We start from the raw sequence: 14,905 nt of genomic DNA on the forward strand, positions 1-14,905 counted from the left end.
CTTTAGTTTAACGGTTGTAAACTTTGAGTATACAATTAGTTTACAACTTTTTCAAGTGAACTTGTAAGTTTATTAATTCTATACTATAATTCAATATAACAACATAATTAAATAAAAAAAAATATATATTATTTTTCAACTACTAGTTTAGTGGCTTTTATTCCTCAAATATACTTGTACATTTCTTTAACAGGTGAGGACAAGCACAGGGCAACACTTTTCTTTCTGTATAAGTTAAGGACAGCTACTGTAAATGTAGTTTTCGGGATATTTCTGAGAATTGCATTAAAAGTATCTGATGTTCAAAATAACGCTTTGAGTCTGACTAAACCCGTGTCCACCAAAGAATGTTAATTTGATTCTGCATCCGGATCTTAATATCATGTCCAATCACACTTTCACACGTAGTGAAATGAATGGAGAGGAACGCAACGCTGGCGAAGCTTTTTTTGCCTGCGTAGTATCTAAAGCAACATTTGACTATAGGAAAGTAATGTTATTCTAAAGTTTACGTCATTTTTAAATGTTGTTTTTTATTATGTTGATTAAATGGGAATTCAGGACTAAACAAACTTTGATAGAATACATTTTCCGTAGTTAAAAAGTTAAAATGACTGACTCATTTGTTTTGTTTAATAAAAAAAACAATAGCAGCCAGGTGAGTAGAGTTGATCTGACCTGTTTCTAAATATGTGTAGATGATGCATTGCGCAGCAGGCCATATGTAGAACTGTGGTTTCTAACACCTAGAGCCATGAGGTGGTTTATCTACAAGTAGATGCATTCTCTTCAGAGATACACAGTTGGGGTCTTCAGGCTTCCCCTTGCTTTCCCCAGTGGGGTCTCTTATGCGTCAGAGATGACAGTGTGCTTGTACGTGCAGGTCCAGCTCTATAAGGCGGATTCCAACAACAGCGGTGGGTCTCAGCAGGGGCCTCGCATTAAGTCATTGCTAAGTATAACCTTTAATAAAAACTTGAGTTTCACCCAAACAATAGAAAGGTTACAGCTTAAAGTAAGCGTACTCCGAAGACCTGACCGTAACACATCATGACAGTTTCCTCAAGGAAAAAACTTTTCTTTATGTGACCTGTCTGAACACAGGACACCATTTGATAAGATTTGTTTTAAAAATATGCTCTTTACCAACAACAGACTGTCATCATCTCCGTGTATTACAGTATACTAGCAATGTCAAGATCGTTGGTTCGATTTTGAGGTAACACATGAACATGAATCGCTCCGGATGCAAGTATAATGTAGATTGAAAAAAATAGGGCCATGCTCTACTAGTTAAGGTACAAGAAGCCACAAATGCAGTACATGCCATGACACCAGTGTCACACAACACACATTGCATAATTAAACAGACTACATATACTGAAATGTTGTAATGTGCTGGTGGGAGCCACCTGCTTACTTATCTGGAGGGCTCAAATTGCTCAGGTGCATGTGTCATTTGTACAGCTGTGTGTACTGGAGACAAGCCAGAGTTCTGTTCTTAAAAGACTCAAGATTAGAAGAACCCACATCAATACCAACATCACACATCGTTTCAAAAGAGTTTTCAACTGTGACCCAATGTACCGGAGAATCCATAATATCATTTCATTTTTAGGTGTTTTATTGGAATAATTAGATTTGCGGGTTGATATTAAAAATGAATCTCTTGTAAGGCTTCTTGCCACCATAATGGCCATAAGCTTTCCAAACATTTTACATACTTAGTTTTTTTAGTGGGATCATAAAACTTGTTTTAGAAAATATATCCTAATTAATTGGTTAAATCCATTCCCATTTAGTAATGATCTTTTACAATTTTGCCGATCATGCATATATTACTTTTTTTAAGGATGTTAAGACATTTAATGGACACATTGTGTTTACCATGTCTAGTTTCTGAACGCACCAGCTGATCGTACAGAGTTTACAGCAGGCAAGGTTCATAACGACACGTGAAATCAGAGGTCTGAAAACTTTGCTCATTGTCACGTTGGGGATGGAGTGTGTCGTATCCGCCAACAGCTGAGCTAACACACCCGGTCCTTTCTGCCGCAAGTGCCCTTGAAATGCCTTCGATGTCACTGGGTTCACACCCACTGGGTGATTCTGAGAAGTGCGCGATGTAGCATGTGCCAACTTCAGAGCTTTACATTAAAGACGTATTTGACTCACTAGGAAATACTTATTTACACTTTGCATATTCTTAAAACAAAGCTGCCACACCGTGCTTTAAAGGATCAAAATGCATACAAAAATGATGGGTGGTTTTTCACTCATGGTTGGGTAAAATATGGACCAACTAAATAGTTGTTAACCTATAGAAAATGTACATTTAGAGGGAAATTTGCCAAGTGGCCCGATGTATAATTCTTGCATACTGTCCGAAATGTTGCATGTCCAAATGTGCTGTTTTTAGGAAATGGAAAAGAACATTGTACTTTTAAATGATTAAATACTGTGTTGTCAAAGTTGACAAACACTTTTCTTGCAAAATCCAGTGTCAAACATAAAGGGTGACTACTGATGTATATGAAAATATGAAATATCGAGATATAAGGTTTCAGAAGGACTGCAGGGATATGCGCAAAATGGGCATTGAATTCTACACACTGTTCATCTATCAGGCCTCTGGTATTCATTAGAAACATGCTTCAGTAGAACTACGCATGTTGCCAATTGCTAAAATTACAACAACATATTACAAGCACATCAATAATATAACAAACAAGTAGACATTTCCTGATAATTTATTTAGATGAAATTTATTTATTTCAGAGTTGTGTGTAAGAATTTTTACATTTTCACTCTGAACCCTGGGTCATTTATTCCCTTTAAATTGCTTTGTGGTTTAACCCTTAAAGTTAAAACATGTCAAATATATTTCATATATTTTTTACTTATGCCCTTTCTCAGTATTTCAAACAACATCCTTTAAAAAATAATCCAAGGTAAACATTTGGTTTCATATATTTAGCTGTCTCGAGGTAGGGCTGGTGTCTGATGTGGCACAATAAAAAACGGATTATTACAAAACTCGTTCTACTAAAAGGCACTGATGGAGAAATAGTGCAGTGCATTAAAATTGAGATAAGCTACACATAAATAAATCAAGGCAAAAGATGTTTGTCACTTAATTTCACAGAAATACAAACATTTAAATGTTAGATAGAAAAACCATACAAACTGCATCACCAGTAAACTTTCATTTACACAGCAAGATATGATGCATGATTGGTCCACATGACAGATGATTGGTCCATGTTTTGCATGAATTAGACAGTGTATTGCTTATGAGTTTCAACACCTATGGGAATTGTGAATCTGACATTGCTTTTACTTTTATCTTAGCGACTTCGTCTCCAGTAAACAGCGGCTACGATGAATGCCACTGCAGCGATGCAGGACACAGTGCGCCATCTGGACACGCTACGAACAACACCCTCCTTCAACACAGAACAGAGCGAGCATTAGACCTTTGTGTAACACACTGCCAAACAGTACTCAAAATTAAACCCCTAAATTGTTTCTAATATTCCAAACAATATTTGAATCACAAATTGTATCCTTAAGGAGTAGTTTCCCGGACAAGGTTAAGACTAGTCCCAGACTAAAATAAATGTTTGAGCTGTCTTAACTGAAAACTGCTTGCATTGACAGATCTTAAAATATATCAGTGGCATTGTTTCGTTTTAAGATTGGCTACCATTAATGTTTGTTTTTAAGGTATGTTTGTAAAAACTTACCTAAATATCCCAATTAAACCAAGGCCTAGTCCTGTCTTAAGATAATACATGTCCGGGAAACTGCCCCTAAATGTTTAAAATTACTCTTGTAACAAATATATAATTGTGCCAACATATACATTTATTTCAGTGGAAAAAGCCTATACGAGCCCTGAATAGATGGAAATGATCTCAATGCTCTTTTAAAAGCTTTGCAGGTTGAGAAGCTAAATGAAAAAATTCCAAGGGAATAATTTTGCTACGATTCTTGTCATGGTGGCTACTTTGAGGATACTAAAATCTAACATAGTTTTGATTTATTTTAGATGCTTTTAATTGCAACATAATTCCCGGTTACAGTTGTGCAACAATTTTGATGAATTTGCTCTATATTCTAAACGGTGGGGAATAAAGTGTTTACAAACTTTTGACTGGCAGTGAATAAATGTTACATTTTCCATTACAAGTGTAGGTTTTTTGTTCAAAAATAAGAGCGTGACATGCCTATGCCTTGTAATCCCTACTGAAAATGGGAGGTGCCCCGCCCCCATCATCCTCAAATCCTTATAAATGAGGAAAAACTGCGCAGACATCCTTTTGCCAATCTGTTTATGCTTGCTTTCTCAAAGCTCATACTGCTTATTGCACAATAAATATTGTCACATGTTCACTTTATCGCCGTTCTCAGGGCCACAGTATGCTGTTTGAAGTCTAAACCCTGCACCCCACATACTGCTTCCTTTATGATCATATGTGTGCTATTAAACTTGAGTGGCCCGAGGAACTTCAGCCAACACTGGTGGGGTTCTGCAGCGCACATGAATCTTACTGAAGCCACCAACACTGAGATGAGATCCAAAAGGTAAAAAGTCTCCTATATACTTTATTGAGAAATCCTAAATCTGTATTTTTTCACAACAACAGCATCAGATGAAATTTATACATGCATGTGTGCGAGTAATGCTAGAACCACAAACATTTTAGGTGTGTTTTAGATATGAATCTAAACGTGATGTGTGTCCTAGTGGGTCAGTGGGTTTGTGTGTGTTTTCTAGACGGGACGGGATGCGTCTGGGTCTGTGCTTGCGCACTTCCTGTCTCGAGTGGGCACGTCTATGTGTGTGGTGGCCCGTGTCTGGCTCGACCTGTGTGGTTCCACATGGGTGGCCAGAAAACAGCAACTTACCCATCCTCCTTGCGCTCTGATCCAGGCAGAAATGTTTTCCTTGATAAACTGTAAACCCCAGCTAATGATTCTCCTGATAATTTCAAAGTGGTTCTGGGTCAGTGCCTAGAGGAATATAAAGTAATAATGTTCTTAAATTGTGTGTTATGGAAACGTACATTTCTTCACTTTTTTGATACATTATGCCACCAAAAAGCCTTTTGCAGTTCCTACATGAAATAAGGCAGTCAAAGAACAGACTGTGTGATGATAATACAGGCTATACTTTTACATTTTCATGAGCAGCTAAAGTGTTTGAATAGTTACCATGTTAAAATCTAAATGAGTGTTTTACCTTGTAAATAAGTCTATACACGAGGTGAAATAGAGCCACCACACGTCCCAAGTTAATGCCATCTTCAAAGATGCTCCTGGCCACCGTCATGAAGACATCCTGAGCGCAGTTAGCTTGAACAGTGTTGATAAGACTGTCAGAAAATAAAAGAAAGACCCACTAAATTGGAAAACGAGAAACAAAATCACAATTGTTATGCCTAGACATATAGTGCAAAATAGTTTTTCTTTGCTTGTAATAGCAGGTGTGATTCATTTTGGACCCTGTGCGCAAACTTGACATTCCACTACTTGACCTAGTTGTTTGCAATTTTACAAGAAAAATCATCTTGCGCACGAAACTCATTATGAGTTTGATTTATCTGTTAAAATGATCTACAGTACCGTTGATATCTAATATTATAGTCGAAGAATCACAGAATTTACACTGCATCAGTTTCTCTATCATCATCGGATAGACACGTTGAAATAATGTACTTTTGAATCAGACAGATAAGTTGAAAAAACGTACTGTTGAAGCTCTGCATTCTTGTTAAGGTTATCAGCTATTTTCAAAAGCTGATCTACAACCTCTTTGATTTGAGGATCTTCTGCATCCTGAGGTCTTCCTCCTAGATCCTCATGGCCCACAATCATGGCTGGATCTTCAACATGAATTCTCTCAATAACATACCTTCATTTGAATCAAAAGAAACCAATGAGACAAACTCACCGATTCTTATGAATGCATGCATATAAAACAAAAGGTATAGAAGATCTATCATTAGGAGTACAATCCTTTACCCTCTGAGCAGAACTGCACTTTGCTGAATGATTGCGTCGTCCATTACGTCTGAAAACAATATTGCGAGTTATTTTAAGTATAATTCATGTTGTCAATCAATTGTCATTTTTATAACAGATCAGCATTTGAACAGGCTCAAAGTGCACAGAAAGCAATCCCTCTGGTTCTGGTATTACAGAATGCGGTGAACACTGACCTCTGTTGGGCACAACTTCCTGTTCTAATGGTGACTGCTTACAGGTTCATCAGAAAGTTGTGGCGTAGCCAAATTACCCAATTGCCACTTTTATTTCACTTCTCTTTATGATGTCTTCCATAGTTTAAAACTAAAAAGCATTGATTTTAGACGAAATTTGTATTAAAAAAAGAATAAATACACTTTTGAAAGGTATCAATGCTTTTAAACTACTAAGCTAATGTGAATATTTTCCGCCATGTTAAAAAATGAAGAAATACCCCCGTCATACGTCATACAGATTTAAGAGTGACGTCACGTGAATCGTCTTTATCGAAACGACAGTTTTGTAAAGCCGAGGGCTTTAGAAAAGCAGTGTGCAAATCAAATACAGGTTAACTTGTAACACTTTACACCAGTATTTCCCGTACTCAACACCATATCGATCCCTGACTGATAACGAGCACTTCCGTATTAATACAGGTGACGTCATACCAAGTGCAAAGAGTTCATTCGATAACAAACACTTTCAAATAGCTTTAAAATCGTATCCCACCGTCTCACCTTCACCACCTGTGGCTCCCCTCGGCTCGTTTCCATCTCCATCTCCATTATTCGCATCCGCCATAGTTTTACTGAGCAAAAACCCACAGCCCGCAGTAATAGCTTGCTAACTAGCCGGACCAGCCTAACAACTTCTGAATCCGCTAAATATTGTGTTACAGACGAAATGAAACATAATCGATCAATATAATCGTTCGACGTGCTTTACATGCCGGTGCGATGTGCGCTACTGGAATAATATTGTCATTATCTAAAGGCAGAAACTGTCGAGAAGTTTTAACAGCAGATCCCCCGATCCATAGGAACGCTAGAAAAAAACCGTGCAAGTAACACGGAAATGGAGGACCTGTTTGACAGCAGCCAGATACATATGCGCAGATTCGCCATGCCCAGAAACATTACGCTTTACATGGTTTTATTCTGTGCATGTTCTTATTTGTAGCAAACACGTCAAAGAAGTTCCACAAAGTAGCACTCGTTCACAAAAGCAGTGTATTTACTATCATTTATGATAATCATAATTCTATAATACAAATGCTGTAGTGTTATATAATATTGAATCATATGTATTCGTGTAATTTATATATTATTTTGTACGTACATGTATTCTCTTATGCTGAACCTGTCAATAAATTACCCATAACACTTGAGTAAATGCTGCTATTTGGAGTAACTTCTTGTAAATGTGTTAAATTCTTAATGTTACGACTTTTATCTTTTCAATATAACATGATTTGTATTTTGAGTTATTTGTTTATTATATTGTTTATCATTTTTTCTATTCGGACTGGTTTGAAGTAAGGAATGCGCCTTTTATTCGTGTCTATTTTGATCTAAAATACTCTGTAATGCGCATAGTCACCAACAAATGTCGCTATTAGACTGCAAGCCATTTTCCTCTCTTGACCAATGGCAGTCTGTTCAAGATTTTCTTGCAACAGGCATATTTTTTGCAAGCATTCATTTTTATAAATTGGTTAAAGCCTTTTGAATAAAACAAATATTCTGCCTATTTCTCAACGATTGCTTTAAGAATAATGACCTTTTGTTTTATTATAGTAAAAGCCAAACGATTTTGGCAGATTTGTATTTACTACGTTTTACTACAAAACTGGTTTAACTGGTTATGGTGATTGTGGTAAAATGGTTATTATGGATCTAATTTTCATCGCTATTGAAGGTCACTTGACTTCTGACATTGGAACTCTTTATCCACATTCTTAGACAAATTACTGCTTGCCTCAACTTTAAACAATTTATTTATTCAAAATCTTTATTTGTATTTTCATATATACATCAGACTAGCTTCTTCAGTTTCCATCTTTAAATCTTCTTTAGAGACTTACTTATTTTCGCTTGCTTTTCTTTTAATACTCATTGACTCTGATACGATTATTCCTTATATTCTTATTTTATTAGTTGTTTATTCTTATTTTCCTGTTCTGCCTTGTATTTTTATCTTTTACTTTTTGTACAGCACTTTGATCAGCCTTGGTTGTTTTTAAATGTGCTTTATAAATAAATATTGTATTGTATTGTATATATAAGATAAAAATACAATATATATACACTGTATATATATAGAGAGAGAGAGATTTATTCTGTGTAGTGTTATATGTACCATGGGTCTGAGAGTAACGCAATTTCAATCCTCCGTATGTATGTACATTACGTGTGGCAGAATTGACAGTAAAGCAGACTTTGAAAATCTGCTGCAACGATGAAACAATTATATGTACAGACCTCTTCCGTGTATCGTTTAATCGCTGTACCCTAATCTCTGGTTTTGAGATCAAATTTGCACAGCCTGTTTTTCAAAGAAGAATTACCAAACAGTGTAACAAAAAAGAGACTTTTATATTTAGATTTTAGGGAAGTCATAAAAGACAGATCAAGCGGCAATGGGATTAATGCAAACTGCACTCAAATTGTGAACATGCAGTATCCACAGCACCAAAGCTCTGACTGGACTGTAATGTTTGTGCATCACTTAAACTCAGACAGTGTTCACAGTTTATCCAAACAAGAAAATATTAATAGTATCAGAGATTTCTCTGATCACAGATGCCCATCATTCGAGTAATTATCAGAATTTAGTTCTGTGACCTCTAATACAAAAACATCCTCCCCTGTGTACACAGGATGTGCTCTCAAGCTCTTCCTCCGAAAAAAAAATCAGTCTTTGCAGTCCCATGGTGGCCTTTCCTAAGAACGGTCAACCATTAGCAACACACGTATTGCCCTGAGATAGACAAAGTTAAAGATGCTGTTGGTCTTCACTGTTTGTAGGAGGGGATGTTGTTGACAGTTAATGGAATAGATGTTTCTTTTTGCTCTTAGACCCTTTGTCTTCAAATGATCTGCTGTCTCTGACCCTCGATTTATCTTGATGGTTCGACCGAGCCTGTGAGAAACTATTCAGAGCATACCAAGAAGAGCTATGCGTGACAAGCATTGACTGTTTAGAATGAGACACAAGCCGATCCGCCAGACTGTTTTAATTTAAGTTGAAAATAGTCACAGGAAAAATGGGGGATAAGAGGAAGTGGTCCTCAGTATATGGGAATCTGTTAATGGAACTGTTTCAGATTGCGAGTGTGGAGAGTTATGGACATATTTCCCAGGGGGAGCGCATTAGCGCTATTGTGATGTTTCTGCAGTTGGGATAACATCTCATAGGCTACGCGGAATTAGATTTGTATAATAGATTTTTAAGAAAATGTCAGTTCTGTACAAACCATAGCAACATCACCATATTGTAAGGGTGTTGTGGGTGGTAACATTCTGACCCAAGGCAAAATAGTTCTTTGATTTTTTAGATATGGATTGGGTTTTTTCCACAAATGCAAAAATTGCCACGTGTGGACTAAATTATGGGCGATTATAATCTTTTGAATGGATAGAAATCCTTCAATTTATCAAACACACATTTACCCATCTTGCAACATGCACAAGTGTCAAGGACACGAATTTCTAAATTCTTTGAGACACCGCATTCGTGTCAGTCAGTGCGACTTTCAATCTTAAGTATTTTAATACGCAATTTCTTTCATATGTATAAATATATATCAACGCAATCTGATGGGAATTCATACATATAGGGTGGGTCCTTCGTGTGAATTTCTATTTCCTACAATCTCATTTGTATGGTTTTGTTATGATTTGACTTTTACCTTGTGACCTTAGGTTTAGAGGCGGGGTTAGAGTAGCCATTTATCGTTGCCTTGCCACCTCGTGAAACTGGCGTTTTTAGCTAAATTGGCCTTGGGGACTGTGATTTTAGGGTTTGGGGTGAGGTAAGGTGTTGGCAACTTCTTTTGATATCAGGTTAAATATATAAATGTACATACACACGAGGTCTGTGTATTGGAAGTCGTGCTGGTGACATGAAAAAAGTTGTGCTGTGACATGAAGAAATTGGGTAACCACATAAAATATTAAAACCAATTCATGATTTAAAAATAAGTCTGTTTCATTCCTGTTGTTCTCTGTGACCAACCCCACTTCTCTAACCAGAGGCCATTAACAGGCAAATATTATTCCTTTCTTAGTCACTGAAGAGCTAGAGACCACATAGTGTTTTATGTGCTTAAGTTCAGGCTAACAGCCATTGTTCGCGTATCAAGTTCCTCTGAGACCAACACAGTTTTGTTAATGAGAGATAGAAATTTATAGTTTTATTTAATGAACACTTCATATAGGAATTTAAAGTCTGTCTGATATTTGACCTGTGTTTTGACTTGCATAACCTTATATGTTTAGCTTATAGTCAATGTTTTCTTGTACAGCTGCTTTGTAACAATGATGTCATGAACGTGTTGCGGGAACAGAGACAGAGGACCCAAGCGCAGACAGCGGATGAAGGGTTAACAAGGGATTTTAATAATAAGTACAAAACAGGAACAAAACAAAAACCCACAATGGAGTAAAACAAGAGAACAGCATGGGTACACAAGAACATAAACTGACTAGACTAAACTAAACTAACATACAACTTAAGACAATACACTAGACCTGCGTTACATGACAAGGCAGGAGACAAGTGCAACATCTGACACATAAAAATGATCCGACACAAGGAAGACACTAGGGCGTTAAATAGGGAAATAATCAAGATGGGGACAGGTGCAGGGCATGAACTAATTAACAAGCAATCACGAGGAAACGAGAGGACGGGAACAGAGACGGGACCGGAGAGAGCCTATGGCAAACCAAAATAAACCATAATCGCCTCTCTCCACATTAAACATGAGGTTATGTCATGATCCTGCCACTAGACTGAGAGAAACATGACATGATGCGACAGAATCATGACAAATGAAAAGGTTAAAAAGCTCTATATATATATATGAAGCTGACTTGACTTGAGAGATAAGTGTCATGATTCTGCGGCATCATGTCACGTTTCTCTTGGTCTAGTGGCAGGATCATGACAGAACCTCATGTTTAATGTGGAGAGAGGCGACTATTGTTTATTTGGCTTGCCATATGCTCTCTCTGGTCTCGTCTCTGTACCCATCCTCTCGTTTCCTCGTTATTGATTCATGCCCTACACCTGTTCCCCTCTTGCTTTGGTGCCTTATTTAATGCCCTTGTGTCTTCTGTCTTGTGCTGGTTCATTGTGGCTGTGTGGTGAGTTCATGTGACTAGTCGGTCCAGTCCAGTCCAGTCCAGTCCAGTCCAGTCCAGTCCAGTCCAGTCCAGTCCAGTCTAGTCTAGTCTAGTCTAGTCTAACGTTAATTTTAGTCTTGTTTTAGTGTAGTTAGTGTTATTCCAGTCTTGTCATGTTATTGTATCCATCACGTGTTTTGTTATGTTACCCCCTCGTGGGTATTTGTTTTGTCATTTGTTATTAAATATCTGTTAACCCCTTGCCCGCTGTCTGCACCTGGGTCCTCTGTCTGTGCCTCACCACCCGTGATCATGACAGATATGTACACTATGGTCGACCAGATCAAAAGCAGAACTGAGATAACTGTCTTGACTGCTTTCTGAAATGAAGCATGGGAGTCCCGCATGAGTTTACAAGAAATCTGCAGCCTGTCATTAATTTTCTCCTCATCTTCATCAACCATTTCACCTTCCAGGACAGCCAGGAACCTTGGAGTAGTAATTGATGAATAGCTAAGCTTCACTGATCAGCTTTGTATACTGTGCTAGGCTTTAATGGACTGGTTTTTGGTGCACTTATGTATTTTGTTGCCTATGTTGTTATAATTGCTTCCAATGTTTCCTCGTCTGTAAGTCGCTTTGGATAAAAGCGTCTACTAAATGATTAAATGTAAATGTAAATGTTATCATGTTGCCAGTATGACCCAGTCATGTAGATTTGTCATGTACATTAGGGAAATAAGACCTTTCCTATCTGAGCATGCTACGCAAGTCCTGGTTCAAGCACCAGTACTGTCCAGACTGGACTACTCTAATGCTCTCCTGACCGGTCTTCCAGCTTGTACAAACAAACCTCTGCAAATGATCCAGAATGCAATGGCAAGAGTAGTCTTTAATGAGCTGAAGAGAGAAAACATTATTACACTGCTCTTCATCAGGTTACATTGGCAACCGATTGCCGCTCGCATCAAAATCAAAGCTCTGCTTTTGGCTTTAAAGACGCCCTTTGTTTCTGCATCCCCATACCTACACTTACTAATTCAGACATGTCCCATGAAAAACATGGGGTTAAAGTGTTGAGAAGTATGTGAGCACAACCATGGAGGGCCTAGGGTCAAAGATCGGGACAAAGTTTTTGACAAACGGGAAATGGTGTTTGAGTTTGGCGACCCTATTAGTCGCAGGATTCCCAATGGGAAGATTTAAAAAAAACATACACAGCTTCCCTGCTTTATCTAATACCACATCACACAGCAGAGATTCCGACCACAAATGTTTGTCATTTACTGTGAGAACAGGATTAGAAGTTTAAATATAGAAATACTCCTCTTGTGGAGAGAACAACAAAACAATGCTTTATTTGGCTCGGTCATAACGCAAGATGAAGTTTGCACACTGTCAAATCTAATAGCTTCAAGCTGTCGCTGAAAAAGTCACTGACCCAGACTGAATGCATTAGGGGTGAAACATAAAATGAAACGATCATTTGTGATTTAAGCATTTCACAGTTTCAGAGGCAACAACATATACAAAATGTGGCCGAAACTTAACTTCCAGCAAAGAATCAATCACGGTTGACTAGTTTTTATTTAATTTAACACAATAATATACAATAAAATATACATTTAAATTAATATATATTCAATATATTAAATATAAAACTTAATGTTTTAAGTTATAATAACTTATAACTTAAAACAGTCCAGCTGTGTACTTCTAAAGAAATTGTCTACAATAACCACTGGCACTTGTTGTCAATCCTGAAGGACACTACTTAAATGACTTTTTGGACAAGTTAGTAAAATGTTATTGCAAATGTGGCAAAAAAGCAATGCAGTTAAGTTATATTATGATAGTTTATGTACTTAAGAATATTATGATATCAAAAAACGTGTGTAATTGTTATAATTTCTATGCAAATAACATGCAAGTTACATGCAAAAGTTTCTGGGTTGGAAGTGATTTGAAAATGACCTGCAGAAGATGAAGGTACATTAATTCATATTTGTATTGTTATGAAGTGCTCTGTTTCAATAAAATGAAAGGTTCCTGAAGCTTCTTTGTCAAGTATTGTCTGTTTGGCTCCATAGAAATGTTGACATCCATAGAATCTATTCTAAAGAATTATAGAATCTTATAGAATCTAAAAGTATTCTAGCTAAAGGTAAGAAAGCCATTAGTTCTTTTATGAACCTCTGACTGAAAAGTTATTTGGGGTACCAAAATGGTTCCTCAATGGCAAAACTTTAAAAACTATTCTTTTACTTTTGTTTTTGAGATTGTACAAAACTGATGCTGGTACAACAAAACCAAAAGCATGTGAAGAGGCCCATACTGTATTTGTTTTTGTTATCTACATGTGTTTATTGGAACGTGTTGAATGTGTGTCGTGTTGTTCTAGAGGCAGAAGCAGCAGTTTACCATGAGTAATTCTAAACACCAATAATTCTGAGAAAATTACTGGTTTCTTGGGTTTGATATATATTTTTATCATGCATTGTCAATTATATTTAACTTCAAATGCTGTTAGCGTCTGTTCTGTGCATTAGGAGTGTGTTTTATCTTCATTTTACGGAACAGATGGAAAGAGAGTGTGTGTGTGAGATAAGAGGCGACCACTGATAGCATACTGTCCCAAATTTGCAACATAACATACAATACAGATATGATCAGAGACCTTACATTTTCTCAGTTTGTAGATGTGCAAAATGCCTTCAGTTGTGCAGTCAACTGCCACGGTAAGGCACTCTAGTTAATTTAGTCAGCTTCACATTGAGGGTGGGAAGCAATCGGCATTGTTCTCTGTAAACGCAGAACAAAAGAGGAAGCAAAGCTTTATCATACCAAGTCATCTGAAACCAAGACCACAACTAAAGAGTAATAATGGCTCAGACCGGTAATGTAAGAAGAACGCATATACTGGACAAAAGCCTTTTGCAGTAGATTAGGTCCCTAAAAACGATAAAGCAATTAAACAGTTGCACAAAAAAGATCTGTTCATAGGCTCATAATGAATTCGAAGCAAAAGCCACTGGTTGCATATGTGATCAGGGTAATTATGAGAATGGTCCTTAGCCATTCAATCACCATAGGTGTTTGGTTGCACAGGATCACCAGAATGGATCAGCGTTGCATGCACAAAAATGCGATTGATATGGATCAACAATGGGAAAGCCTACATGGACTCTCATTATAACTATCATGATGAAAGTATGCGGCACACACCTTTGATAAGCTGGAGGCATTTTGGAACCAAATCGTGTGGTTTGATTGCCCATCTGAGGGTGAGTAAATGATGACAGATTTTTTTCTTCCGGGGGGAACCGTCCCTTAAACAGACATCTTACAGACGTAGGCCTACTTTCATAGTCCCAGAACAAGTGCATAGCCAGATATTGAAAGTCAGCACCCTCTTCCAGAATATTCAGAAAAGAGAACGATCAAAATGGGTTTTTGAACCTCTTAAATGAGGTTCAAATGAAAACAAACAGACATAAAGTTCCTGTTCATTTAGTAGTGCACGGAAT

The 14,905-nt window shown here is 37.2% G+C and overlaps 1 protein-coding gene across 1 annotated transcript; it reads right to left on the reverse strand.

Moving 5' to 3' along the window:
* Nucleotides 1–2,732: 2,732 nt before the first annotated feature.
* On the reverse strand, nt 2,733–7,157 carry LOC306899015 (apoptosis regulator BAX). The gene is made up of 6 exons (XM_079464965.1): nt 6,768–7,157; nt 6,028–6,076; nt 5,756–5,917; nt 5,246–5,378; nt 4,912–5,016; nt 2,733–3,446 (listed from the first exon to the last, which is right to left on the reverse strand). Exons 1-6 carry the CDS (start codon nt 6,829–6,831, stop codon nt 3,348–3,350), a joined length of 612 nt encoding a protein of 203 aa, XP_079321091.1. The 5' UTR covers nt 6,832–7,157; the 3' UTR covers nt 2,733–3,347.
* Nucleotides 7,158–14,905: the final 7,748 nt, after the last annotated feature.

Source organism: Barbatula barbatula (assembly GCF_947034865.1).
Source record: "Barbatula barbatula genome assembly, chromosome: 1".
Lineage (NCBI taxonomy): Eukaryota > Metazoa > Chordata > Actinopteri > Cypriniformes > Nemacheilidae > Barbatula > Barbatula barbatula.